This window comes from Balaenoptera acutorostrata, chromosome 16, assembly GCF_949987535.1.
Source record: "Balaenoptera acutorostrata chromosome 16, mBalAcu1.1, whole genome shotgun sequence".
Lineage (NCBI taxonomy): Eukaryota > Metazoa > Chordata > Mammalia > Artiodactyla > Balaenopteridae > Balaenoptera > Balaenoptera acutorostrata.
In genome coordinates, this window is record NC_080079.1 from 47,995,693 (window position 1) to 48,021,898 (window position 26,206).

The 26,206-nt window shown below is 37.9% G+C and overlaps 1 protein-coding gene across 4 annotated transcripts in view; it reads left to right on the forward strand.

Annotated features, from left to right (window-relative positions):
• PARG (poly(ADP-ribose) glycohydrolase) overlaps positions 1-26,206 on the forward strand; it is a 119,471-nt gene continuing 93,265 nt past the window's right edge. Inside the window, exons 1-7 of one of the 4 annotated variants that reach the window (XM_057530707.1) lie at positions 1-92; positions 6,536-6,602; positions 7,218-8,198; positions 9,098-9,281; positions 14,751-14,873; positions 15,007-15,090; positions 19,689-19,763. In XM_057530707.1, the coding sequence (XP_057386690.1) occupies positions 6,565-6,602; positions 7,218-8,198; positions 9,098-9,281; positions 14,751-14,873; positions 15,007-15,090; positions 19,689-19,763 (1,485 nt within the window). In that variant the 5' untranslated portion in view covers positions 1-92; positions 6,536-6,564. Of the gene's footprint in view, positions 522-6,535; positions 6,603-7,217; positions 8,199-9,097; positions 9,282-14,750; positions 14,874-15,006; positions 15,091-19,688; positions 19,764-26,206 lie in introns of all 4 variants that reach the window. The other 3 variants (XM_057530704.1, XM_028164986.2, XM_057530705.1) reach the window with 3 other exon arrangements.

Sequence of the window (26,206 nt, forward strand, 5' to 3'; positions counted from 1 at the left end):
GTACGTCCCGGAAGGCGGAAGCGCCTGACGGCAGCTTTCCGGTGGTGGGAAAGTGAACGAAGCCAGAATCAAAGCGGCGCATCTTAAGGAAGGTGGGGTTCCTGTGGAAGAGGGAAGGCAGGCGACTGGATAGGGTCTGGCTCGGGAGGCCGGCAGAGCAGCAGCTGCAGAAGCAGGCAGCGGCAGAGAGGGCATGGTGTCGGGAGGCGCCGAGAAGGAGGCGCAGTCCGTCCCTCCCAGGGTTAGTGAATGAGGCTCTCCGCCCGGGCTAGCCCGGGGACTGTGCGCTGCGGGTCCCAGCATGAGTGCGGGCCCCGGCTGTGAGCCCTGCACTAAGCGACCCCGCTGGGGCGCCGCTGCAACTTCTCCGCCGGCCGCCTCGGACGCCCGGAGCTTCCCCGGCAGGCGGAGGCGCGTCCTCGATCCCAAGGACGCTCCGGTGCAGTTCAGGGTCCCGCCGTCCTCGTCAGGCTGCGTCCCGGGGCGGGCGGGACCGCACAGAGGCAGCGCCACCTCGCTTGGTACGTGAGGAAATAAAGCTCTTTGTCCTTCGCCTCGGCCCAAACCTCTTCTTGGTCTCTGAGGAGCCAGGGACTCCAGCACCGCTCCCCCCCCCCCCCCCCCCCCGCTTTTCTGGTCTTGTGTGCACCACTCTGAACTCTGAGGTCCCCTAGCTGAGCCACCAAGGCTACTACTGGGAGAATGGGGCCGGATTTTTCCCGTGGCGATTGGTGGTGTGAGAAACCCTGATGAGCAGTCACTCACAGGGAGGGAAGTGGTAGGATACTCCACTTGTTTCCTTTCTTCGGGTTTGACTGAGAAATTGCCTTAGTCGTTAAGGAGGTTTAATTGTGTATGTGACGCTTCAGCCTCTAGATGGAAAGAAAGCTGCAAAGAAAATCACAGCTTATCTCAATTTACATTCTAAGTCCCTGGGTGCAGAGCTATTATTCTTAGCTTGCATTATGCTTGTTTCTGGTGTACAGTGTTGAACAAAAGTAACTTTGTTTCTGTCTTCATACCCTAAAATCTATCAGGAGAGATAGACAATTAGGGAAGTTAACATAATAAAGGGTAATGGATGTTCCAATTCATGAAGGAACAGAGCGTTATGGTAGAAGTCAGGTGTACCTAATCCGGTTTGTGGGCTCAAAGGTAATCTCCCAGCCAGAAGATAAGAGCCTTATTCCGAGAACTGAAGAGTGATGAGTTAGCTAGATGAAGAGAAATTAATGAAGTGATCCCAAAGTGCAGCTGATTCATATTGTCAGCAGGGGAAAGTAGTGAGAGATGAGGTTGCAGAGGTAGGCAAAGATCAGATCATACTGGGCAATGCTAAGGGTTTTGAACTTTATTTCTAAGGGCAATGTGAAACTATTAAAGGGTTTCAGTAGGGGAGTGACTTGACTGGATATATATTTTTTAAATATATGTATATTTATTTAAAAATATATGTTTTAAAGGTCCTTGTGGCTGGTGTGTGGAAAATGAATGGATTGAAAGGGAGCAGAAGTGCAGGCCCAAGATAGTTAAGGAGTTAGTCTAGATGGGAGATAATGATGGTTAATAGTTGGTTGCAGGCAGTAGGTAGGAAAGGGGAAAAGTGGATGGATTTAGGAGGGAATGGGTTATGTGGGTTTGTACCTCATAAGAAGTATATCTGTGCTGGAAATACAGGTTTGGGAGTTATTGTCACATACACCATAATTGATACGATGGTAGTAGATTAGATAGTATAAAGCATGTAGTGAAAATAAAGGCGACCTAGGACAGACACCACCATGTAAGAGTAGACTGAAGAGAAGCAGCCAGAGAAGTAGGAGGAAAGCCTGCTTTTGTTGTGTCATGCAAGGACGGGGGCATTTCAAAAAGTATGTGTTGGTCAGCAGTATAAGAGAATGGGCACAGGTTAGGAAGTCCTCTGACGAATGGTGTACACTTAGTTCTCTCAGGACTTAGAGGCAATGAGGAGCAGACCTGCACTTAGTATTGAAGGATGAGCAGGATTTGCTGTATAAACCAGGGAAAGAAAAAATTATATAGGCAGAGGGAACGGCATGTACAAAAGGTGGCTTGACAGGAGACCAGAATGACAAGACTCAGCTGAGGCTGGGAAGGGGAGTGAGAGCTTATTTATGGACAAACTCAAGTGCCATTTCAAGGAGTTTGGACTTGACCTGTGGTTAACGGGGAGCCACTAAAAAGCTTGTAAGAAAAGGGATATCATTTGGTTAATATTTTAGAAAAGATGGCTTACGCAGTGATCTTTGGACCTTTCTGACTGCAACCCACAGTATAAATTTCAGTTGGTACACAGAGTAAGCAATATATATATATATATATATATATATGTATATCTCCTGGTAAATAGGTCATGTTTATAACAAATGTTTCATGAAATAATACTTTACTATGTATGCTGCATTATCATGTTGTCTGTATTATTTCATTAAAAAATGTTGGTCATTTGTAGTTTGTGAAATGCTGGATTAGAGAAAGTCAAGACTGTAGACAAGGAGACCAGTTGCAGAAAACAAATGCAGTTGCCCAGTGAGTGATGTAACTGTTCTTTTAATATTGGTGCTATTTTGAAGATGGGGAGGAAGGGATGGGTTTAAGATTTAGGATGTAGATTTCAGAGAACTTGTTGAAGGAGAGTGGAGGGGAGGGGAACTAAGGGTGACCTCCAAGTACTGTATCTGACTTCTGTAACAGGCTAATTTGTGGTCCTATTAACTTTATTTGCATGTAAAGGAGAAGGAGTGAGTTGGAGGGGGTCTGTCAGTCCTCACTAATTGGATCTTCTGATTTTCAGAAGAGGGAGTGAATTAATACTTGGGCTGTACTTGTGCATGTGTGTAAATGTTTTCTGTATACCTGGCACAGGACACCAATTAACAAAATGTTCAAAATCTAAATTTGTATCAAAATCTATTGTTTGAGATTTTGGAATTCTTTTAGGAACTTGGTATTTAAAATGTTTATATTTAGTTATCCTAGAAGTGAGATAGGGAAATGGATATTTATTCAGTATCTTTAAATTTTGTGTTATTTATCTTCCTGGGCATATTTCTTAGACTGATTGAAATCTGCAAATCTGCAAATCTGCATATAGGCAGAACTCAGCATGCTATTCACCCTCTGATGGGGAATGGTTTATCCAGTCGTGTTGCTGTAGGAGCTCCCCTTTTCTGCCTGTTATAACTACCTAGAGTTTCTCTCCTCGCTCCAGGGATGATCTGAGTGTAGGTCAGTGGTGGGTGGGTGGGTGGGAGACTGGAGCTGCCTTGTCCCCCATCCCCCTTATCATTCTTTCAGCTTCGGTGCTGTCAAAAGCACCTTCAAACCTCTTTCCTCACCTCAAAACTCTCCCACTGTCCATCGCTCTTAGGTCTCACCACACCCTTCCTTCCCATGCCTTATCTTGCTGCTGCTGGAGGAAAGAGGCTTTTTGTGAAGGTGAGGGTGTTCCTTTAAATGCAGGTGAATTTTACTGCATTTTGTGCCTTTTGCCGGTATCTCTAGCACCTAATTGAATGATTTGCTCATTGAAATTTGCTGGTTACTGAGTGAGGTTACTTATGAGATTATGTAAATGGTGTGAAGTCAGAGTAAAGTTGGAGAACGACTGATCTCAGTGAAAAAAGAGATTGGGTGGAAATGTTGGTAGAGAATACATTTGTTGAGTTTCTGCTTTGTGAGACTGGGCACAATATTTTCTCTCATTGATCCACATAAGCCTTGGAAATAGGTATTGTTAACCCCATTTTGCAGGTGAAGAAATAAAGGCTTAAAGAAATGAAATACATACTAGTAAGTGACTGAGCAAAGAGCTCAGCCCAGGATTTTGTTTGACTCCAGATCTCGTATCTATTGATATTTCATCACCTTCTATTGCCTCCCTTTTTGTTTGCTGTGATTACTTCTAGTTAAAAGAAATTCCTCAGAACCCAGGACACATCATTTTATGCTTACTTCAGGAATAAGAGGGGTACAACTGATACAGTCCTGTGATGTGTTGTGAAAGAAACCTTTTGAAGCCAGAAGTAGTGGTATTGGAAAGAAGTAGGCTGTCCTTTCTCTGGGGCCATCGGAAGGACTGAGGACCATTTTATTAGCAGGAAATGTCAGTTCCTCACTTCTTGCTTCTCCTCCTTCACCCTGTTCTCAGGCTTCAGGTATTGTAATAGGAAGCCTGAAGCTAGAGAGAGAACACATTCTCAGCGTCAGAGCTGCAGGAGGGAGACCTCTCCTTCAACTACACTGGAACACTCTTCCTAGCTTTTTAGGAAATGATGTTGCATGCACTTTTTTAGGTTCTGTAGACTTGTCCTCATAGTGCCATGCTTCATGTGTGTTATAGGAACCTAGCCATTGCATACCATTGAATCTTTACATTTATGGAAAAAGGTATTTTAAATTCTACACTGACCCAAAAAATGAATTTTTTGGCTCATTGCTGATTTGTACTTTGAGGATTTTCTATACTTGCTGTGTTTGATATAAGGAAATTAAATAGAGAAGATGGAACTGTAGAAAAAGTCTCAGAACCAAGTGGATCATCCTCCTACTCCCTTGTGACTGAAACTAATTTTTTCTCTGAAGCCTGATTTGCTGTAGAAGTAGTAACTTAATAAAGTCACGAAAGTAGTGGTGTTTAACAAGAAATATCAAATGTATATATAATTTTTTGTGAAAGAAATGATTTTTAAAATGCTAATAAAAGATTTTGTGGAAAGTATAAATTATATGGCACTCAAATGCAGTAGTAAATAAATTGTTGATTTTTATATATTTGGGATGGCATCTCATGTTATGGTGTTTGAGGGGACATAGGTAAATAAGAAGAGTTTATGACCTAAGGTACCTAGATTCTTACATTGCAATTTAGACAGTAGTTGAGAATGTTCAAGATTTTCTTACACTAAAATGTTATATACATGTAATCCGTATGCAGTACATTACATTTTGAAAGCATGCTTAAATTTCTAATGTTTATATAAATTGTGGCTTGAATTTATTTATGTTACATGTCCCTCACTGAACCATCAATTCTACTTTTGCTACTGTCTGCTGGTCATTTCTGTATAGTTATCTTTTTGGCATTTCAAATTTAGTGTGTTCAGTATTGACCCAATCATATTTTCCCCCTAAATCCAGTTCTTTTATATTCTACATTTCTATTTAATGTTGTCATCATCTTTCAAGTCTCAAGCATTAAAGCTTAGTGTCATCTTTAACTTCTCCTATCATTGTGAGGTCTGTAATGACTCTCACTTCTCAACTTTTTATTCTCTGTCCTTACAAGGACTATTTTTAGATCTTGACCAGTAGTTCTTCAACCTTGCTGATCATCAAAATCATTTTTTGAAAAAAAAATACAGATTCCAGCTTCCCTCATACCTCCATCATCACATATAGATTTTGATTCAGAAGGTCTAGGTGTGGCCCTTGGATCCATTTGTTGTCAGCCTCCTGATGATTCAGATGGTTTGGGAACCACTGACCTAGACCAATACCTTCCTCACTGGCTTCTACTGACAGGCTGTTCCTTCTTGCCCCTTCACATCTGCCCTCCAGGCTATGTATCCTGCCTGACTTGGAGACTCCTAGATTTGAACTCTGACATTATAACTCTGAGTGTGACTTTTGACACTTTTTTGTACCTCTCTTTGTGGGTTATTCGGGGATCTCTATGATATGGTCCTAGCTGACTTTTCAGCCATGTTTTCTGTTGCTTTCTTTATATTTTTCTGCCATTGGTTCCGTTGCTTCTGATTTTCCCTTTATGTGATGACATGTTTATTCTTCAAGACACAGTTTAAGCACTACTTATCAGATGATCCCATTTACTTCAGTTCCCTAAAGTAGTCTTTTCCTCAGAAATATCTTAATTTCTTATCAGGATCTTTTTTATTTATTTTATTTTTTAAATTTATCATTATTATTATTTTGGCCATGCTGCACAGCTTGCAGGGTCTCAGTTCCCTGACCAGGGATTAAACCTGGGCCATGGCAGTGAAAACACCAAATCCTAATCACTAGACCACCAGGGAACTCCCTCAGCATCTCTTTTGATACTAATGATAATTAAGAACTAATATTTACTGAACATATATCAGATAGTGCCCTAAGCACTTTGCAATGGTTATTATTTAATTTAAACCTCACAATAACCCCAGGAGAGATACTATTAATTTGCATGTTTACTAATAAGGAGTCAGAGACACAGAGAAATGGCTCTTCACAAAGTCATACAGGAATCCAGTAGGGGGGCCAGGATTTGGATCTAGGTAATCTGATTTCAGAGCATGTACTCTCATCCATTAGGCCATACCAATTCTTTTAGGGTCTGGTCACTTTCTCTTCTATGCCAAATGTATTATCTCCCATTGCCTGAGTGGGGAAGGAGTGATTAATCGTTGTTTAATCCACAGAAACTGTCATAATGCCTTACATGCATATATGCTGCTATAGGTATTTTCTCTTTGAAGGTATGCATGCACATACATTAATTTTTTTTTTTTTTTTACAGTTTTCAAACAGAAGACTATTACCAGTTGGATGGACACGAAAGGACTCAAGACAGCTGAATCAGAAAGGTAAAGAACCATGCCTATATAGAGAAATGAATAACATGATATATGGATGTTTTATTGTGCCTCATGCTGTTTTCTCTTCTTTTTGCTTTCCCATTTTTCTTTATCTACATTTCAGTTAATAAATAATAATTTTTTAGAGTCTCCTATGTGCCAGGGGTGGTCTAATATACTTGAGATACAGAGATGAAAGAGGAATAGTCTCTGTCTTTAAGATACTTATAGTGTAGTGATGCTGACAGACACCAAAACACATGATGATTACATGGTGTGATCAATGCAACAGTAAAGGTTTAAACAAGGTACAGTGATGGTTAACATATAAAACAGACAATCAGCTTTACCTTTACAGGAAAGACTGCACAGGAGGTGAGTGAAGTTTAACACTGCACTGTTGGCAGGTGTTTGCCAGGCACACAGTTGGGGAAAGGGCATTATAGGCATATGTGCAAAGACATGGACCCATGAAAGAGCATGCTGTATGCTCAGGTAATCACAAGTAGTTTAATTAATGCTGTGACATTGTAGGAGTGTGTTCAGGTAAGTGATTTTTTGCGTCATAACTTCTTTCTGTTGTATCATAAGTTCTGTTGTATCATTCTTTCTATTCTTTTGTAGTTTGCATAGTAAAGAAAACAACAACACAAGAGAAGAATTCATGATGAGTTCTGTACAGAAAGATAACTTTTATCAACATAACATGGAAAAATTAGAAAATGTTTCTCAGCTAGGTTTTGATAAATCACCAGTTGAAAAAAGTACACAATATTTGAACCAGCATCAGACTGCAGCTATCTGTAAGTGGCAAAAGGAAGGGAAACATTCAGAGCGGCTTTTGGAAAGTGAACCTCCAATAGTAACTCTGGTACCAGAGCAGTTCAGTAATGCTAACATTGATCAGTCACCCCAAAATGATGATCACAGCGACACAAATAGTGAGGAGAGTAGAGATAATCAACAATTTTTGACACCTATAAAGCTTGCGAATGCAAAACAGACAACAGAAGATGAACAGGGTGTAGAAGCCAGAAGCCACCAGAAGTGCAGCAAAGTTTGCCATCCCGCCGAAGACTGTGCAGGGTGTCAGCAGGAAGAGACAGACGTGGTGCCAGAGAGCCCCTTGTCAGATACCGGCTCTGAGGATGTTGGTACTGGACTGAAAAATGCCAACAAATTGAGTAGACAAGAAAGTAGCCTAGGAAATTCTCCTGCATTTGAGAAAGAAAGTGAACCCGAGTCACCAATGGATGTAGATAATTCCAAAAATAGTTGTCAGGACTCAGAAGCAGATGAAGAGACAAGTCCAGGTTTTGATGAACAGGAAGATAGTTCCACCCAAACAGCAAATAAACCTTCAAGGTTCCAAGTAAGAGAAGCTGACACTGAATTGAGGAAACGGTCCTCTGCTAAGGGAGGTGAGATTCGATTACATTTCCAATTTGAAGGAGAGAGTCGCGCTGGAATGAATGATTTAAATGTCAAACTACCTGGAAGTACTTCTAGCCTGAATGTAGAGTGCAGAAATTCTAAGCAACATGGGAAAAAGGATTCTAAAATCACGGATCATTTCATGAGAATGCCGAAAGCAGAGGACAAAAGGTAATTTTTGCCATCAAGAGTATCTTCAGTAGTGTAACATGTTTTATAATTTTGTAAGGGGGGGTTTAACAAAGTACGGTTTACACTGAAGCAAAGAAATAGTTGTCTTTCTTGTTAACTATTTATGCTAAACTTAAACCTAGGTTCAAAATGTTAAATTCTAAAAATCCCAGAAACAGAAAACAAGAAGTAAATAAATAATCAGACTTTAGTTTCATGAACTTCCTTCAGAGATTTATGGGAATTACTAGAACATAAATATGATAGTAACTGCTGTTTTCTTAGGCCATTGTATATGCACCTTCTCTAATGCTTTAACAGGCAGGCAGGTGTGATTGTACTCACTTCACAAATGAGAAAATTGAGATTTGGGTTAGAGAATTCACTGAAATTATGTAACTTGTGGGTGGTAAAGCTGGGATTTAAATCCCAGTCTGATTACAAAAAAAATGTAAATGTAAAAATTTTATTTATGCAATTATCCTATATGATATCGTAAAGCCTACTCCATAATTTTTGTGATCTTTTATGGCAAGCATGCCGTAGTAAGTTCACTTCATTGAAAATTACTGTCTAGAGTCCTGAGAAGTAGCTGATACTGTGAATCATGACTCATTTGGCAGTGTACATATTTTTACATGGTCCCTTTTTTCAGAAGGTGGTTTACGTGTGTTTGGAAATTCCTTCCACAGAGTATTGAAAATAAGCTCTTGGGTTTTACTGTAAACCTTATAAGGTTTTTTTGTTGTTTTGTTTTGTTTTTTTCTAAATACCAAGGAGAAAGAGCAAGTTTGGCACATTTTAAACAATAACGTTCTGGGTAAGTTTTTTCACTTGTGTATCTAAGTAAATTTAAACGGTAAGTGGTTTGTGACTGAATACATTTGTTTTGATCTTAGAAAAGAACAATGTGAAATCAGACATCAAAGAACAGAAAGGAAGATCCCTAAATACATTGCACCTCACCTTTCTCCAGATAAGAAATGGCTTGGAACTCCTATTGAGGAGATGAGAAGAATGCCAAGGTGTGGGATCCGGCTGCCTCCGTTGAGACCATCTGCCAATCACACAGTGACTATTCGGGTAGGTGTTACCTCTTACCTATAAAGAGAGAAGATGCTAAGTCTTAATTTATTCTGATACTTATAAATGTGAAAAACAGACCAAAGCATAGAAAGTGCTTCTCTTTTCTGCATATATAAAGTACTGAGAATTCTACAGGATGGAGAAATATAATGAGAGCTTACTTAACACGGTACTTAATAAATCCATAAGATGAATCATTGTTAGCTGGTGAGGAAATTGAATTTTTCTGTATTTTTAAGAAAATTTATTGGATTTAAAAAAAAATTCAATTGACAACATTTATTGAGTACCCACTACATGTTAGGTACTAAAATTCAAAGTTGTATGTGGTTCAATATCCTCAAATCATTCTTCAGTTTTACCCTCTTTTCTGAGCTTTAGATTCTTCTAGACATCTCCATCACTGTCCCACAGGTATCTCAAACTCAACATTTTTAAAACAAACCTTACTTTAAAAAATTGTGGTTATACATATACCATCTTAACCATTTTTAAGTGTACATTTCAGTGGCATTCAGTCCATTCACAATGTTGTGCAACCATTACCACTATTCATTTCCAGAAATTTTTCATCTTCCCACACAGAAACTCTACCTACTAAACAATAACTTCCCATTCCTAACTAACCCCTGGTAACCTCTTTCACACTGTCCATGGGTTTTTTTTTTTAAAAACAACAACAACAACTTTATTGAGGTATATAAAATTAACCCATTTTAAGTACTCAATTCAGTGATATTTAGTTAATTTTTTAAAAAATTTGATTTATTTATTTTTGGCTGCGTTGGGTCTTTGTTGCTTCGCATGGGCTTTCTCTAGTTGCAGTGAGTGGGAATTACTCTTTGTTGCGGTGCTCAGGCTTCTCATTGTGGTGGCTTCTCTTGTTGCGGAGCACGGGCTCTAGGTGCGCAGGCTCTAGTAGTTGTGGCACAGGTGCTCAGTAGTTGTGGCTCACGGACTCTAGAGCGCAGGCTCAGTAGTTTTGGCGCACGGGTTTAGTTGCTCCGTGGCATGTGGGATCTTCCCAGACCAGGGCTCGAACCCCTGTCCCTCCTGCATTGACAGGTGGATTCTTTACCACTGTGCCACCACTGAATTAGGCAACCATCACCATAATCCAATTTTAGAAGATTTCTACTACTCATAGAATAGTTTTAAATATTCATGTCTTGGGAATTCTCTGGTGGTCCAGTGGTTAGGATGGTTAGGACTCAGCGCTTTCACTGCTGTGGGCCTGGGTTTGATCCCTGGTCAGGGAACTAAGATCCTACAAGCTGTGTGGCATGGCCAAAACAAAAAACAAAAAAACCCCATAGAGGATTAAATACTCATCTCATTTATTAGTCAGACTCTGTATGAGATTTCACAGGGGCTACTTAAAAAAAATCCCTTTTCTTGTACAACTTAGTCTACATGTGATTAAATATTTTGAAGTGTAGAATTTATTAACATACGTAGCAGCGACATTGAGCAGGGTGGTGGGGTTTGACTGAGCTCCTAAAGATGAGCAGAAATTTCTGAGGTGGAGTTAATTTAGTAAGGCAAAGGAATTCCAGACAGATACATAACCTGTATAGGAAAAGGCTGTGTAGTTAAAAACTATTTGTTTTAGAAATGAAAAACAAGTGATTTGCTAGAACTGAGAATTTGGATGGGAAATGGTGGAAAAGAAGACTTGAAAGGTGGATTGGGTCCATATTGTAGAGGGCTTCAGGTGCCAGGAACTGGACTTGAGTCTATAAGAATTGGAACTCATTAAAATGTCTGTGTAGACAATAGTTGTCCTGTATGTATAGCAAGATTGATCAGACAGGTATAGGTAAGGAAAACTGAAGTGAGGATACATTGGAAACAGGGGAAGGTAATGTAAGAGCTCAGATAAGAGATGAAAAGTAAAGAAACAATAATTATCAAATTGTGCTGCGTGGAAGTGGTTCAGGGGTTCTTTTGAAATTGACTCACGTTTCTTTTCTAAATTATATTTTTAGCTATGGAAAACCTGTAGTAAAAGAACTAAGAAATGCACTCAAATTTTAAAATGCTTAATACCATATTTTAACCAGCAGATTTTACCAAGAGAACTCATTTTTATGCAGCTCATAGAATCGAGGTTGTCTTGCCACTGCTATTTGACTGAAGAATTTCCTTAAGCATCAAAATAACAGTTAAAAAAGGTTACCATTTGCAACTATTTTGGTGTGTGAATAGGATTTTCTTAATACTGGATAAGAGATATAAATAGTAGGATGATATAAGCTTTAGCTGTCATCTCTAACTCCTGATTTCAGATTTTATAGTCCTTAAAGTAGCCTCATTGCTATTGATGTTAGAGTATGTAAAGTTACTGTAAAAATTATATTTATTTAAATAGCTTATGTTTAAATATAATGATTTTGTATCAGATTTCTTAGGGAAAAAAAGAGTTCTGCTATTTAAAAAAGTTTGGAAATAACTGAGACAGGGTAATAACCGTGGGAATAAAAAAGAATAAACGGTTGCATTGTTCTGAGGTAATATTGCTAGGACATGGTGAATTCTTAAGTATGGGTGATAAGGGAAAAGGAGGCATTGCTAATGTGTGTAAAATTAAGAAAAGACTTGGATGACTGACAAGATGTTAATGGTGAAGATTTGGAGAAAAGGTTGATCGAGGTAAGTAAGTGATATTTTGACTTTTCCTGCTTCCTCTCTCCCACTACCCACAAAGAAAACCTGAAGCATCTTATACCATCATTACTTAATCTCTGTAACTACTGTTTATTTATTGTTAGATATCCAATGAATTTATAAAAGTTTTATTTTATTACAAAAGTAATATAGGCTCAATGGAAAAAAAGAAAAAGGCAACTGTTATGTGAAAGTGAATACCTCAGAAAACCCAAGTGTCTCTCAGTCCTATTCTCAGAGTTTAACAATTTGGTGTAATTTCTTCTAGATTCTTTTTCCTGAATATGGTAATATGATATATGTATAATTAATAGTTATTAGATAGACAGTCCTTAGTTACATTTCTAAGATGCCAGATATTAATAGTTACAGAAGTTGAAGTAATAAAGTAAAGCTGATATTTAGCGTTAGAAATGTAAGGCAATCTGAAATTGCATGGACATAATAGTGCTTGATAATCTGTAAATGCACGCATGCACACACATTCACACACCAACATGTACACACATAAGGCAAACACATGTAGGTGCATGCACTACACACATGCACACACACATTTAGACAGACAGACATCCAAAGCATATTCTTATATATATGTTCCCCTGTGTGTGAACCTCTACTGGTACCTGTTTTTGTCACCTCAGATTACATGGAACATCTTTACAGAATCACTTTTGGGATCCTCATATGGAGGTGAAAATACTTTTGGCATGATTGATGACTCAGCCACTTTTGACCATTCTTTATTCTTTCCTCCTTGGAATATTCTCATCCTTTTGATTCCTTGACACCATATAATCGTGATTTTCTTCCTACCTCCTTAAGCCACTTCTTAGGTTCCTTTTAGCTTTTTTTCTATATGTGGCCCTTAAATGTCATTGGAGTTCCCCAAGGCTTTTTCATAGGTCCTCTTATCTTCTCCTCTCTCGGGGTAGTCTTATACACACTCATGGTTTTAATGGTTATCTATATAAATGGCCTATAAATTTATTTATCTTGGGTTGCAGACTTTTTTTTTTTTAATGAAATTACACTGATACTGGGTCTTTATTTATTTATTTATTTTATTTTTGGCTATGTTGGGTCTTCGTTTCTGTGCGAGAGCTTTCTCTAGTTGCGGCAAACGGGGGCCCCTCTTCATCACGGTGCGCGGGCCTCTCACGATCGCGGCCTCTCTTGCTGCGGCATAAGCTCCAGATGCGCAGGCTCAGTAGTTGTGGCTCACGGGCCCAGTTGCTCCACGGCATGTGGAATCTTCCCAGACCAGGGCTCGAACCCATGTCCCCTGCATTAGCAGGCAGATTCTCAATCACTGCGCCACCAGGGAAGCCCGGGTTGCAGACTTTTAATGAAGCTGCCTATTTGACAGCAGCTTTCCCTTTTCAAGGCTATTCCCTTTTCTTGTTTCTTCTGCCTTTTCCTACTTCTTTTTATCCTTTGGAGTTGAGCTCAATTGCTACTTCCTCAAAGCCTTCCCTAAGCTTACCAGATAAGTTAAAATTGTCTAGAAAGGTTCTTATGACACTATGAACCTCTCATTTATAGCATCTTACATTTGAAATTTTATATTTATTTATGTGATTATTTGATGATCTACAGTGAAATTCTGATTTATGGTATAGCATGGATGAACCTTGAAAACATTATGATAAATGGGAGGCCAGGCACAAAAGGTCACATTTTGTATGATTCCATTTATATGAAATGTCCGGATTAGGCAAAATGTAAAGCTATTTTGTTTTAAAGTATCTTTTTCCTCAAACATTTACTTAATGCTTATTATAAGTAGCATATGTATATATATGCATACATATACACACATACGTACGTATACATATGTATGTATATTTACATATACAGTTGACCCTTGAACAACTCGAGGGTTAGGGGTGCCAACCCTCTGGGCAGTCCAAAAGCCAAGTATAACTTTACAGTTGGCCCTCCATATCCGAGTTTCCACATCCACAGATTCAATCAACTGCTGATTGTGTGGTACTGTAGTACGTATTCATTGAAAAAGATCGTTGTATAAGTGGACCCATGCAGTTCAAACCCGTGTTGTTCAAGGGTCAACTGTATGTATGTAAACACTTATACGTATTAGAAACACATATGTCAGGCTCTGTTGTAAATATTCAAAATACAAAGTTCATATAATTACTATTCTCAAGAAGTTTAGAGTCTAGTGGGGGAAGGGAAAAAAGTGTGCTCTAGTATGATAATGATCTAATAAAACAAGAGAGAATACACTTACTGCCTATTAGAAAGTTTTTAAAGACTTCTTAGAGGAAATGAAGATTGAGCTGAGTCTTGAAGATCAGAATAGATGTTTACCCAGATAGTGTTTGCAGTAAGAGAGGATGTTAAAAACTGAAATCATTTAGAATCAAAGTATAGGCAGAGGGGAGCCATTATAGGATTAGAAACTTGGGGATACTTTAGAAACATACTGTTATTCCCAAGTGGGGATAAGGGTTTTATGGGGTATGAATGTGTCTGGGAGTAGTTGGAGTTAGGGAGAGGGATAGAAAGCTGTTGCCAGAAATTCAGGCAATGAATAATGAGGACCAGGGGTGGCGGTTGGGGGCTGGATGGGATGAAGATAGAATGCCCAGGACATGGTGACTTGGAAACTGATTAACTGGAAGTAAGGAGGGGGAACAACTGAAAAAGACATGAGATTTCTTGCCTAGGAGCTGGGCTGTATTTTATAACATTTGCTTTGGCTGCTTTCTTTGGATTATTTTGTACAAGAGATATGCCTAGTTTTTATGCACTTACAGTTTTCTTGTATTTCAGGTAGATCTTTTGCGAGCAGGAGAAGTTCCTAAACCTTTCCCAACACATTTTAAAGATTTGTGGGACAACAAGCATGTTAAGATGCCTTGTTCAGAACAAAACTTGTACCCGGTGGAAGATGAGGTAAGAACAAAACTGAACAGAACTGATGTTCTTTTAGTCTCTGAAAGGTATTTTAATACTTGCTGTTTGACTTCTGATTCTACCATGTAAAAAAACTTGGAATAGTTTCCTCATGTTTTTCTTTTCCTTAAAGAATGGTGAGCGAACTGCAGGGAGCCGGTGGGAGCTCATTCAGACTGCACTTCTCAACAAATTCAGTCGACCCCAAAACCTGAAGGTGTGTTCTTTTGCTATTCTTGTCTCTTACATGTAGTTCTTAGAGATGGGCCCTGGTGTCCTCCCTCAGAGACATTTTTTGATCTTTAATAGACTCAGGTAACAGCATTATTGATATGCTAAGTGCTTGCTTCCTGAGGAACTCTCTTTAGAGACGTTCTTGGTTTACACTCCATCACTAGGAAATGAGTAGAAGAATTGAGAGTTGTAAATGACTTGCCTGGAGCCACACAGAATAATTTGGAGAACCAGGAATAAGACCTCTGTTTCTTGATTCCCCATCCAGTTTCCTTTGGTCCTGGCTTCTCTTTTATTTTTGTTTTGGAATTATCATACTTCTGAAATGTCTTTAAAAGTAAATCAGGGAAGAATTATGACTTCAGCATTGTTTGCCCGAAGGGAAGCTGAGTTTCCTAATGATTAAAGTATACATTAAGCATTCTACTTTTTATTGCTCTTAATATAGCTTCTAGCAGTTTCATAATTTATTAATCTTATATTTTGGCAATAATTCAATTTTTGATTTAAAAAATATTTCGTTTAAGACTGTAAGGGCAACCATTAGATTGTTTTTTTTAATATTTAAAATATGAGTGAGTATATGTTTATTTTTGGCACTATAGCCTTATATAAACTTTTAAAGTTTTTATAACTATAAACAGATTTTTTTATACTTCTGTGAAAATGGGTTTCATTTTCTTTGAGAGACTTAATTTGTTGTGTACAGTTTCTCAGGTTTAATACTGTTGTTTTCATTTATTTATTGTTAACGAGTCCAAGCTCACTCTGCTCGCCTTATGACAGGCAAATAAATCAGGAGATGAGGTGTTGAGGCAAGGAATATGACTTTATTCGGAATTATTCGGAAAGCTGGCAGACCAAGAAGATGGCAGACTAATGTCTCCAAAAAAACCATCTTATCGGGGTTTGGATGTCAGTTTCTTTTATAGAACAGAGAGGGGGAGGAGATGAGGAAGTAAAGTAAAAAGGCCATAAGTTTTGCAAATATCCCCTGGAATGGCCAGCCTCGGGGAGATGTGTTCATTTCTTCTTTCTTGCAGATATTCACAGGTGGACAGGGTCAGGATGCTTCCCTGAACAAAGGCACTTTGGTTTAACATTCAGACAGAGGGGCACGGTTCCCTGAGCCAGCCATTATGTATAGGCAGTATCCTTTTAGTGAACCAAAGCAGCTGGAAAGCAAAGGTTAAAAAGTAAAAGAAACAGATCCAACATGTAGTCAGATTTGGCTCTTCCCTGTTACATACTTACAAGTTATTCTTAAACTTTCTATACCTTTCCTGTCGCTCCTTTTTTTTTCCTTAGCTCTTTTTTTCCTTAACATGAAAAACAGTGATAAGTTGTACCATAATATATTTTGAAAATTTTATTTCTTAGGGACAGTGTTTCTCAATCTTGTAATTCTTTTAAATGGGAGAAATTCTCAGGGTCTGCCAGACTTTACTTATTGTTAATATGTTAATTACGTATGTTTAAACGTAAAGCTAAATATAAACTCTTTATATTTATAGTATCCAGCTATATCAATTTGATTTTTTCCATTTTAAGCATTATGACCCATGATTTGAGTTGTGTTCATTATCACAGTCAAAACAATTTGTAATCAGCATTTCCTTTTTGCACAGATTTTTAAACACTGACCTGAGCCTTAAAATAGTATGCTGAGAAACTTAAAAAAAAATACTGTATAAAGAAAACATTCTTTGTTTTGTATTTACTACTTTTTTTTTTTTTTTTAACTAATCACAAACAGTTGGTGGATGTTGGTAGAGGCAAAGATGGGATCCGTATGCAGAACATCAGCTTGCGAATAAGTGTGATGGTGACCACTTTGGTCCAGGTTTTTATGACTTCGGCATTCCTATACTGCAGTGCATCTTAGGATCACTCTCTCTCTCCACCATTTTTATGTATTTGAAGTACCAGCTTTCATTTCTACAGTGTGTTGTTTTTTGGCCTTTGTATTCATTCCAAAACCACAATTATATACTCACAAACACAAGCAGGCCAATCAAGAATACTATCCAGACTCCATTTGAAAAACACTGACTTAGGGCCTTCATGGCCTTACAAACAGGATTATTTAAGAATTTACATATTTTTTCTTTAAACACAAATGCAGAATAGTCATAGTGTTCTAAATTACATTGCTGCTTGCCTCTGTTAGCAATTCCTTAGTGCTCCATGATTACCTTAGGAAGGGGTAATTGCTTTAGTCTGAATTTCCCTTTCTTGTTTATTTTACGGTAGATTCAACAGAACAGTAATCCACCGAGATTTTCTTCTGTTTATGGTAATTGTTTCCTTTGCTGAAAGAACACTACGAGAGGGAGGGGGAAACATTAAATCCCTCTTATTGAATATAATAATATTTTTGCTGTTTTTATGCCATTTGATGTTGAATTAAGAGGGATTAGAGATGTTAAAAATGTAAAAAAGGAACAGTGTCCTCAAAAGTTGATCTACACTGTAATATTTCTGTGAATAATGTGTCTGGTAATTTGCAAAGAATGAACTTCTTTCTGCTTTAACTCATTGTGCTTATTATGAATTATGAACTGAAAAAAAGTCACTCAGCTAAGAATACTGTATAGAGTAGCATCCAGCTTTTCTGGTGATAGGAGATCTCATGGTGGACTGCTTCTGAGACTTGAAGACTGAAGTAAAAGTAAATGTTAGTTAGGAGTCAATGCTAATTACACAACTCCATTAAAGATTAGAGTGTAAATGCTATTTAGAATGTTTTTCCTTACCAACTTTGAGGAATAATTTGCATATAAGAAAGTACATCCTTTTAAAGAATGTAATTTGTTGAGGTTTGACATTTGCATTTACACTTGAAGCCCCCACTACAGTAAAGATACAGAACAGTCCTGTCACCCTGCAAAGATTCTTCTTACTCATTTGCGGTCAGTTTCCTCTTTCTGTACTGGCCCCAGGCAACTATTGATCTGCTGCTTCTTTTTCTTTTTTTTTTTTACACTATAGATCGGTTTACATTTTATATGAATGGAATCATGTATTATGTATGCTAGTGTGTCTGGCTTCTTGCACTTAGGTGAAGATCTTTGAGTTTCATCCGTGTTGTTGAATGTATCAGTAGCTTTTTCCAGTATATGCATTGTTTGTCCATTCACCCATTGATAGACATCGCTATTTTTTTCATAAATTTATTTATTTTTTATTTATTTATTTTTGGCTGCGTTGGGTCTTCGTTGTTGTGCGCGGGCTTTCTCTAGTTGCGGCGAGTGGGGGCTATTCTTTTTTGCGGTGCGCGGGCTTCTCATTGTGGTGGCTTCTCTTGTTGCAGAGCACAGGCTCTAGGCGCACGGGCTTCAGTAATTGTGGCATGTGGGCTCAGTAGTTGTGGCTCGCAGACTCTAGAGCGCAGGCTCAGTAGTTGTGGTGCATGGGCTTAGCTGCTCTGCAGCATGTGGAATCTTCCCAGACCAGGGCTTGAACCCGTGTCCCCTGCATTGGCAGGCGGATTCTTAACCACTGCGCCACCAGGGAAGCCCTGGAACTTGGGTATCTTCTTATTCCAAGTAGATAAAAGACATTTTGTTGGCTCATTATTTAACCTAGCTGCTTGGTGATAATTTATGTGGCATGAAGTATTTTTCAGGAGGCTCTTTGGCAGAGTGTTAATTTTTAAAAACTTCATCAATTCTGAGGAAATTTGGAAGGTTTATAGTAATAATCTAACACAGTGTCTTTCAGACTTAATATGCCTTCAGTAAAAAAATTTGGGGGTGTGTATTAGAGTTATAAATGGTTTTTTATAAATTCTATGTATTTATTACTTTAGTAATTTAATATATATTATAAAAGATAATCAAAATAGAAATTTTAAAGGATGAGATAAAATATAATTGTAAATAATAATTCTTTTTGTATAACTAATGGATTGTCATATGCCTACCCCCTCTGGTAACCAGGAAGTACTGCCTGTTCAGACAGTTGAAAATTACACCAGTAGATGGCGCACTAGTCTAACTTTTTACAAAAATACGTAATTTACATGGACTAATGGGGAAAGATAACCATTTCTATGTAGCTTATAAAAATAGCTAATAGTAAAGGAAAAAAGACCATTTTTGGCTTTAAGCTAATCTTTCTCAGTCTTTTTTTCATTATTGCTCTCTTCCCCAGGGAGACTTTTTAGATATTTTTTCCTAATTTATTCTCCTAATGAAATCTTAATGCTAATGTGCAGTATACCTGTACATGTAGTGTGACCCTGTTGAAGACCAAAAGTCACTGTAATATTTACTTTTTTTATCCCTAAGATCCAATTTTTGTCCACTTGGATTATACCGCCTCTGTTTAGAGGGCATGTTTTAGAGTAATTATGTTTTTCCCCCTGTTACTTGAGCTTTCTAATCTCATTTTTCTTAAGTGAATAATAAATTAGTATGCGGTTTTTTTTTTCATAGTTACTGACGTGGAGTAGCTAATGGTAGGAGAAGCTTGCCCAACATTAAGAAATATACTGGAAATAGTTCATAAAGGAGACAGGCAGGTCATAAATAATTCACTTTACTATATCATGACATTTTGTTTATGCTTTTTCCATAGGATGCTATTCTGAAATACAATGTGGCATATTCTAAGAAATGGGACTTTACAGCTTTGGTTGATTTCTGGGATAAGGTAGAAGTATGCTTATTTCTTAAACTATGAAACTAATATGACAACTCTAATGGAAAAGTCTGAGAAAAATATGCATAATTCTGTCACACTAACACCATAATCATCTTTTATTTTTGTGAGAAATATTTCCTGTTATTTTATATGCAGCTAATTTTGAATTTTGCTTTAGTCTCTCATGATATGCATTTTCTGTTGTATTGTTGTACCATTTTCAGTATTATCAAATGGCTGCATAGTATTTCATGTCTAGATTTTGAGAATTTAATGATTCCCATATTCTCAGACATCTAGGTTGCATAAGTTTTACTCCGTTCTCAATTACACTGTAGTAACATCTTTATATATGTATGTGAATAAATACATGTATATGTTTTCCCAAATTTAATATTGTTTCTTTAGGTGATTCCCAGAAGTTAGATGGCTAGGTCAAAAGGCACAAAACTTTTATGGCCCTGGATTTATGCTGTAAAATCATTTTCCTCAGGGAACTGTAGCAGTTTAGTATGCTATCAGCAATGGGTAAGAATACCACTTTGATAGTACTGTTAAGAGAATAGGTATCATCCATTTTGAAAAACTGGCAGTATACCTTTAAAAAAAAACATTTTATTTTGATATAGTGATAGATTCACAAGAAATGGTAAAGAAATGTACAGGGAAGGTCCCATGCACACTTCATCCTATCTTCCCCAATGTTGATTGCTTAAATAAGTATAATACAGTTTCAAAACTAGAAAACTGACACAAGACCTTACTTAGATTTTACCAGTTATACCTGTACTCATTTGTGTGTGTAGTTATGTAACTGTAGCTTCATGTAACCACCACCACAGTCAAGATACAGAACTGTTCCATCACCACAGTGCTCACTGGTGCTGCCCATTATAGCCACACCAACTCCTTCCTAACTTCTGGCAACCACTAATCTGTTCTCCATGTGCATAATTTTGTTACTTCATAAAGGTTATAGTTTGTAACCTTTTCAAATTGCCTTTTGGTTCCTTTTTATTGCTGAGTAGTGTTCTGTGATATCGATGTATCATAATTTAACTGTAAATGCATTTCAGGACATTTGAGTTGTTTCCAGTTTTTAGCTGTTAAAACTAAAGCTGCTGTGAACTTTTCTATACAGTTTTTTGCATAAACATAAGTTTTTATTTCTCTGGGATAAATCCCCAAGAGTACGATTGTTGAATTGTTTGATAAATGTATTTTTAGTTTTAGAAGAAACTGCCAGTATACTTTTGCTAGGTATGTAAGCCTTCCCAAAGAATGATACTTTCATATACAATCTGTTTAAAAGTTTTTTTATAATTTGGTTTTTCTGCCCACAGTTTAATTATCCATGTTATATATGCTTCATTTACTAATAATAGAAACAAAGTAATTTTTGAAATGGAAACATTTTGAATTGAAATATTTTCAATATTACACAACTTTAGCTTACCTAATAGAGAATAATTATTGAACTTTAAACATGTCCTGTGTTTTTTTTAATTGTGGCCTTTCCCTCTCTGGTGTTTTTTTCAGATACATAACTGTGAGATAAATAAGATAATAATTATTATTCCTATCGTAAATGAGTAATTATGATTTAGAAATGAACTTTCTTGCCCAAAGTGACATAGTTTGTCCCTGGTAGGACAGTGTAACCCAATCAGTGTTCTTTCCACTATTGCCTGCGATCACAGTCTGATATCCCTCTGCACATACCCTCCCCTCCTACTTGCTGCTCATTTTCTCTGTAATTAGAGACTGATATGCCCCCTTCCTCCACTTTTCTGTATTGAAGTTCTATCTCCCGAGACTAACATTTTCCTGTCTACTCCCTCCAAAATGAGACGTCACCTTTCTTTGAATTTCCATGACAAATTTTAAAATTTATCTTGTGGCACTCCCTCTCTTTGCTTTGCTTTATTCTAGATGAAATGTTGACATCCTCTGGTATGTCAAAAGTTTCTTGGGGCAGAGACTGTATCTTTCATAGCTTTGTGTTTCGTGTAGCATCTATACAATGCCTTATTTATCGTGTGTGCTCTGTAAGTAGTTATGGACTGGATTTCAACAGGAGATCGGGCAGTCATATTGGTTTTCATGGTTACCAAGGTCATGAGAATATTATCTAGAAGTAACGGTTTGAGTTAATAAAAACTGATGTTTCTGATTCCTTCTCTCACTCCCTGCCCACGCACACAACACATCTAAGTTAGACTCTTCCTTCTCTGAGCATTTTTAACTAGTGATGTTCCAGTGTTCTTGTTACTTCATTTCCTGTGACGTTACTGAAGATCAGTCTGTCCTCTAGGATTGCTGGTGGTAATCCAGAAGAAAGTGGTTGTTTAATTACATGGTCAGGAATCAAACATTAAGATTATTGTGAACCCTTATTTGAGTTACAAATAAGGAAGAACCTGAAAATGTGAAAATGAAATCGACAGTGTTATGAATAACACCACCACTCCCTTTTTTCCAGTAGTGTTTTGATTATTTCACAAAGTATCCGTGAGGCAGCATGATATAAGCAGTGGCTCTCAGATTTATTGTGTGTCTGAATCCTGGAGGGCTTATTAAAAAGGTAGCTGCCCACCATCCTCTCCAAGTTTTCTGATTCACTGGGTCTGGGATGAGACCTGAGAGTTTGCATTTCTAATAGTTTCCTAGGTGGTGCTGCTATTGGTTCAGAGACCATGCTTTGAGAACTACTGGTGGAAAAAAGAGCATAGAATTAGAAATGAGTATTATGGTTCTTAGTCTCCAAGCTGTGTAACCTTGGGTTTTTGCTACCCCCAAACAATCACCTGAAACAACAGTCTGTTTCAGAGCTTTGTATTCTCTTCTGGTTAATTTGTCTATTACTGCAGTAGTGCCACAATGTCTTAATTGCTATAGCTTCATAATAATTCTTGATATCTGGTAAAACGAGCCTCTCCTCATCAGTCTTCTTTCTCACAAGTGTATGGGCTATTCTTTCATGTAAATTTTAGAATCAGCCTGTTGGTGTCCATAAAAATCCTGTTGGACTCTTGAGTAGAATTGCATTAAATATGCAGATAAATTGGAAAAGATTTTACATCTACATAATACTATATATTCCTCTCCATAAGGATGGTATGGGTCTTCATTTATTTAGGGTTTTCTTAGATCAGATAGGACCTTGTATTCCAATATTTCTTTTGCTTGCTGTCGTGGAAGCCCTCATCATCTTATTTCTCCATAGTATAACATGAGCTATGCCCCATAATTATACATTCCTGTATATTGTCTTAATTCAGTGTCTGCTCAATTACTCAATTACTCTTAGGTTCCCTGGCATTTACCCCATTTGTGTTTGATTGCTGGCAGAGCCAAGGCGCACCCACTATCTTGGCCCTTGCCATATGCTTTAGGGAAAGATGTGAGATTTGAGCATAAAAGCACTTTGTCCCTTGCCTGATGGGAGCCGTTGGGAAGTTCTTTAGCTTTTCTGAGCCTCAGTTTTCTTCCCATAAAATGGGATTAACAATAGCTACCTTGGAGTATGATGTTCTGATAATTAGTGGCTTCTTGTGGTTCTTTCTTTCAAGACTCCAAACAGGAGGGAATAGGAGCAACCCAGACAGGCCTTGTTCCATCTGTCCATCAGCAGTCGCCGTAGGGCAAGAGCTGGAGGGAAGGTGTGTTAGTCAGGGAAACAGCACCAATGGGAGAGAAATATATTTATCTATCTATATTTATCTATCAACTATATATATATGTGGGGGAGAGAGAGAGGAAGATTTTAAGGAGGAATTGGTTCACACAATTATGGGGGCTGGCAAGTCTAAAATCTGCAGGGTGGGCTGGCAGGCTGGAGACCCAGGGATGAGCTGAGGTTGCAGATGATGTCCAAAGGCAGCCCGCTGGCAGAATTCGCTCTTGCTGAGGTAGGGCAGCCTTTCGTTCTGTCCAGGCCTTCAGCTGATTGGATGAGGCCCATCCACCTTATGGAGGGCACTCTGCCTTACTCAGAGTCCATTGATTTAAATGTAAATCTCATCCATTGATTTTAAATGTAGAACATCCTCACAGGAACATCCAGGAGAATGTCTGATCAAATATCTGGCCACTGTGGCCCAGCCAGGTTGAAACAAAATGAACCATCACACAGGGGCTTTGGAAATCTCTTTCTTGTAGCACTTCTCCCTCTTCTTCTGTAATTACATTGTTTGAACATACGTAAACATCAGGAAGATTTGCAATGTGCCTCCACGTCCATTCCACAGAGATAGGATTCTAGAGTGGTTAGGAGCACAGATAGGGGTCCACATGGCCTGGGTTTGGATCCTGGGTGGGTAACCTGAGGCATCCTCTCAGTGCATCAGTTTCCCCATTGGGAAATGGGGGTAAATAGTGCATTTCCCTCAGAGTTGTAGTGAGGGTTGAATGATGTAATGTATGCAAAGCATAGATCAGTGCCTGATACCTGGCTATTTTTTATCACTCACCTTCTAGAGTTAATACATTTAAACATCATGATATGATATGTTTCTGCCAAATATTTTAATGAAAAATAATATATATAGTTAAAACCTCCTTTGTTTCTCTCTGCAAGTTCTTTTCCCTTTCTTCTTCATTGAAGGCAGCATTGTGCTAAGTGTGGCATCTGATTTGGCAGTTATTTTTTTTTTTCTACATTTTCACTACATATCCACTAACAAGAGATAGCAGTGTTTTCTGTGTTTCAAATGATGGATTATGGTATCATAGTGTACATAATATTCTGTAACTTGCTTTATTTTTACTCAGCAGTATGTCGTTGGGATCTAACGATTCTGAATATATACAGAATTGTCTCATTTTAATGCTGATTAGATTCCTTGTATGAATAGCTTACCTTCCTGTGCCCCTACTGCTGGATGTTGGGGAGTTTCTAATGTTTTGCTGTCACAAGCAGTGCTGTGATGGACACAGCCTATGGCTCTCTTTGTGCCCTTGTGATAGGCTGCACGGTAGGGCAGGCATGTTGGAGGTTCCCTGGGTATCGACAAAGAACTCTCCAAGATAGTTAGTTGTACTTTATTTTTCACACCCTGGCCAATGCTTGGTTGATGTTGTCAGGCTTTAAAGTCTTTGCCTGTCAGATGGCTTTTTTTTTTTTTAATTAAAAAAAATTTTTTTTAACATCTTTATTGGAGTAAAATTGCTTTACAATGGTGTGTTAGTTTCTGCTTTATAACAAAGTGAATCAGCTGTACATATACATATATCCCCATATCTCCTCCCTCTTGGCGTCTCCCTCCTGCCCTCCCTATCTATCCCACCCCTCTAGGTGGTCACAAAGCACCGAGCTGATCTCCCTGTGCTATGCAGCTGCTTCCCACTAGCTATCTATTTTACATTTGGTAGTATATATTGCCACTCTCTCACTTCGTCCCAGTTTACCCTTCCCCTCCCTGTGTCCTCAAGTCCATTCTCTCCGTCTGGTGGTGTCTTGTGAAGCACAAAAGTTTTTAATTTTGATGAAGTCTAAATTAATTTTTTCTATTTTTGGTGTCATGTCTAAGAAGCTAATCCAAGGTTGCAAACATTTACTCCTGTGTTTTCTTCTAAGAATTTTATGGTTTTAGCTCTTACTTTTAGGTTCATGACTTATTTTGAATTGATTTTTGTATATGGTGTGAATTAGGGGTCAAGTTTTATTTTTTTGCTTGTGAATAGCCATTTTGTGTTAATTTTCACATACGATGTGAGATAGAGGTCTGATTTCATAATTTTTCATGTGGATGGATATCTGGTTGTCCCAGCACCATTTGTGGAAAAGACTTCTATCCCTATTGAATTGTCTTGGCATCCTGCAAAAACCAATTGACCATACATATGAGGGTTTATTTCTGGCCTCTCAATTCTATTCCACTGCTCTATATGTCTGTCTTTATGCCACTTCCACACAATCTTGACTACTGTAGCTTTGTAGTAAGTTTTAAATTGGGAAGTATGAGTCCTCCAGCTTTGTTCTTTTTCTAATTTGTTTTGGCAGTTTTGGATCTTTTGTGCTTTCATGTGAGTTTTAGGGTCAGCTTATTAATTTCTGAAAAAAGTTAGCTGTGAAAGGTAATTTCTATAATCATATTAATAGAATCCATACTAATTCTGCATCTTTAGGCAGGAACAGTCAATTTCAGGGTTACCTTATTGAGCTTTTGAACCATATGATGTTTAAAAGTAGGCATAAAGTAATGGAAGCCTTATGGCTATATCAGAATATCTTTGTATCCAGATGTCTTTCACTCTTAAAGAGATGTAATTTTTGATGCAATGAAAAGTTGACCAAACTGATAAAATCTTTGTCACTTAAGTTATAGTATATAGATGGTCTATTTGCGTTCTGTAATTTTTGTGCCTTAAACTAGTTACAGTTGTTAATTTTGGTAAGTACATTTGATAACTTGTGATGGCAGTAAAACATGCCATTGGTTAAAATACCC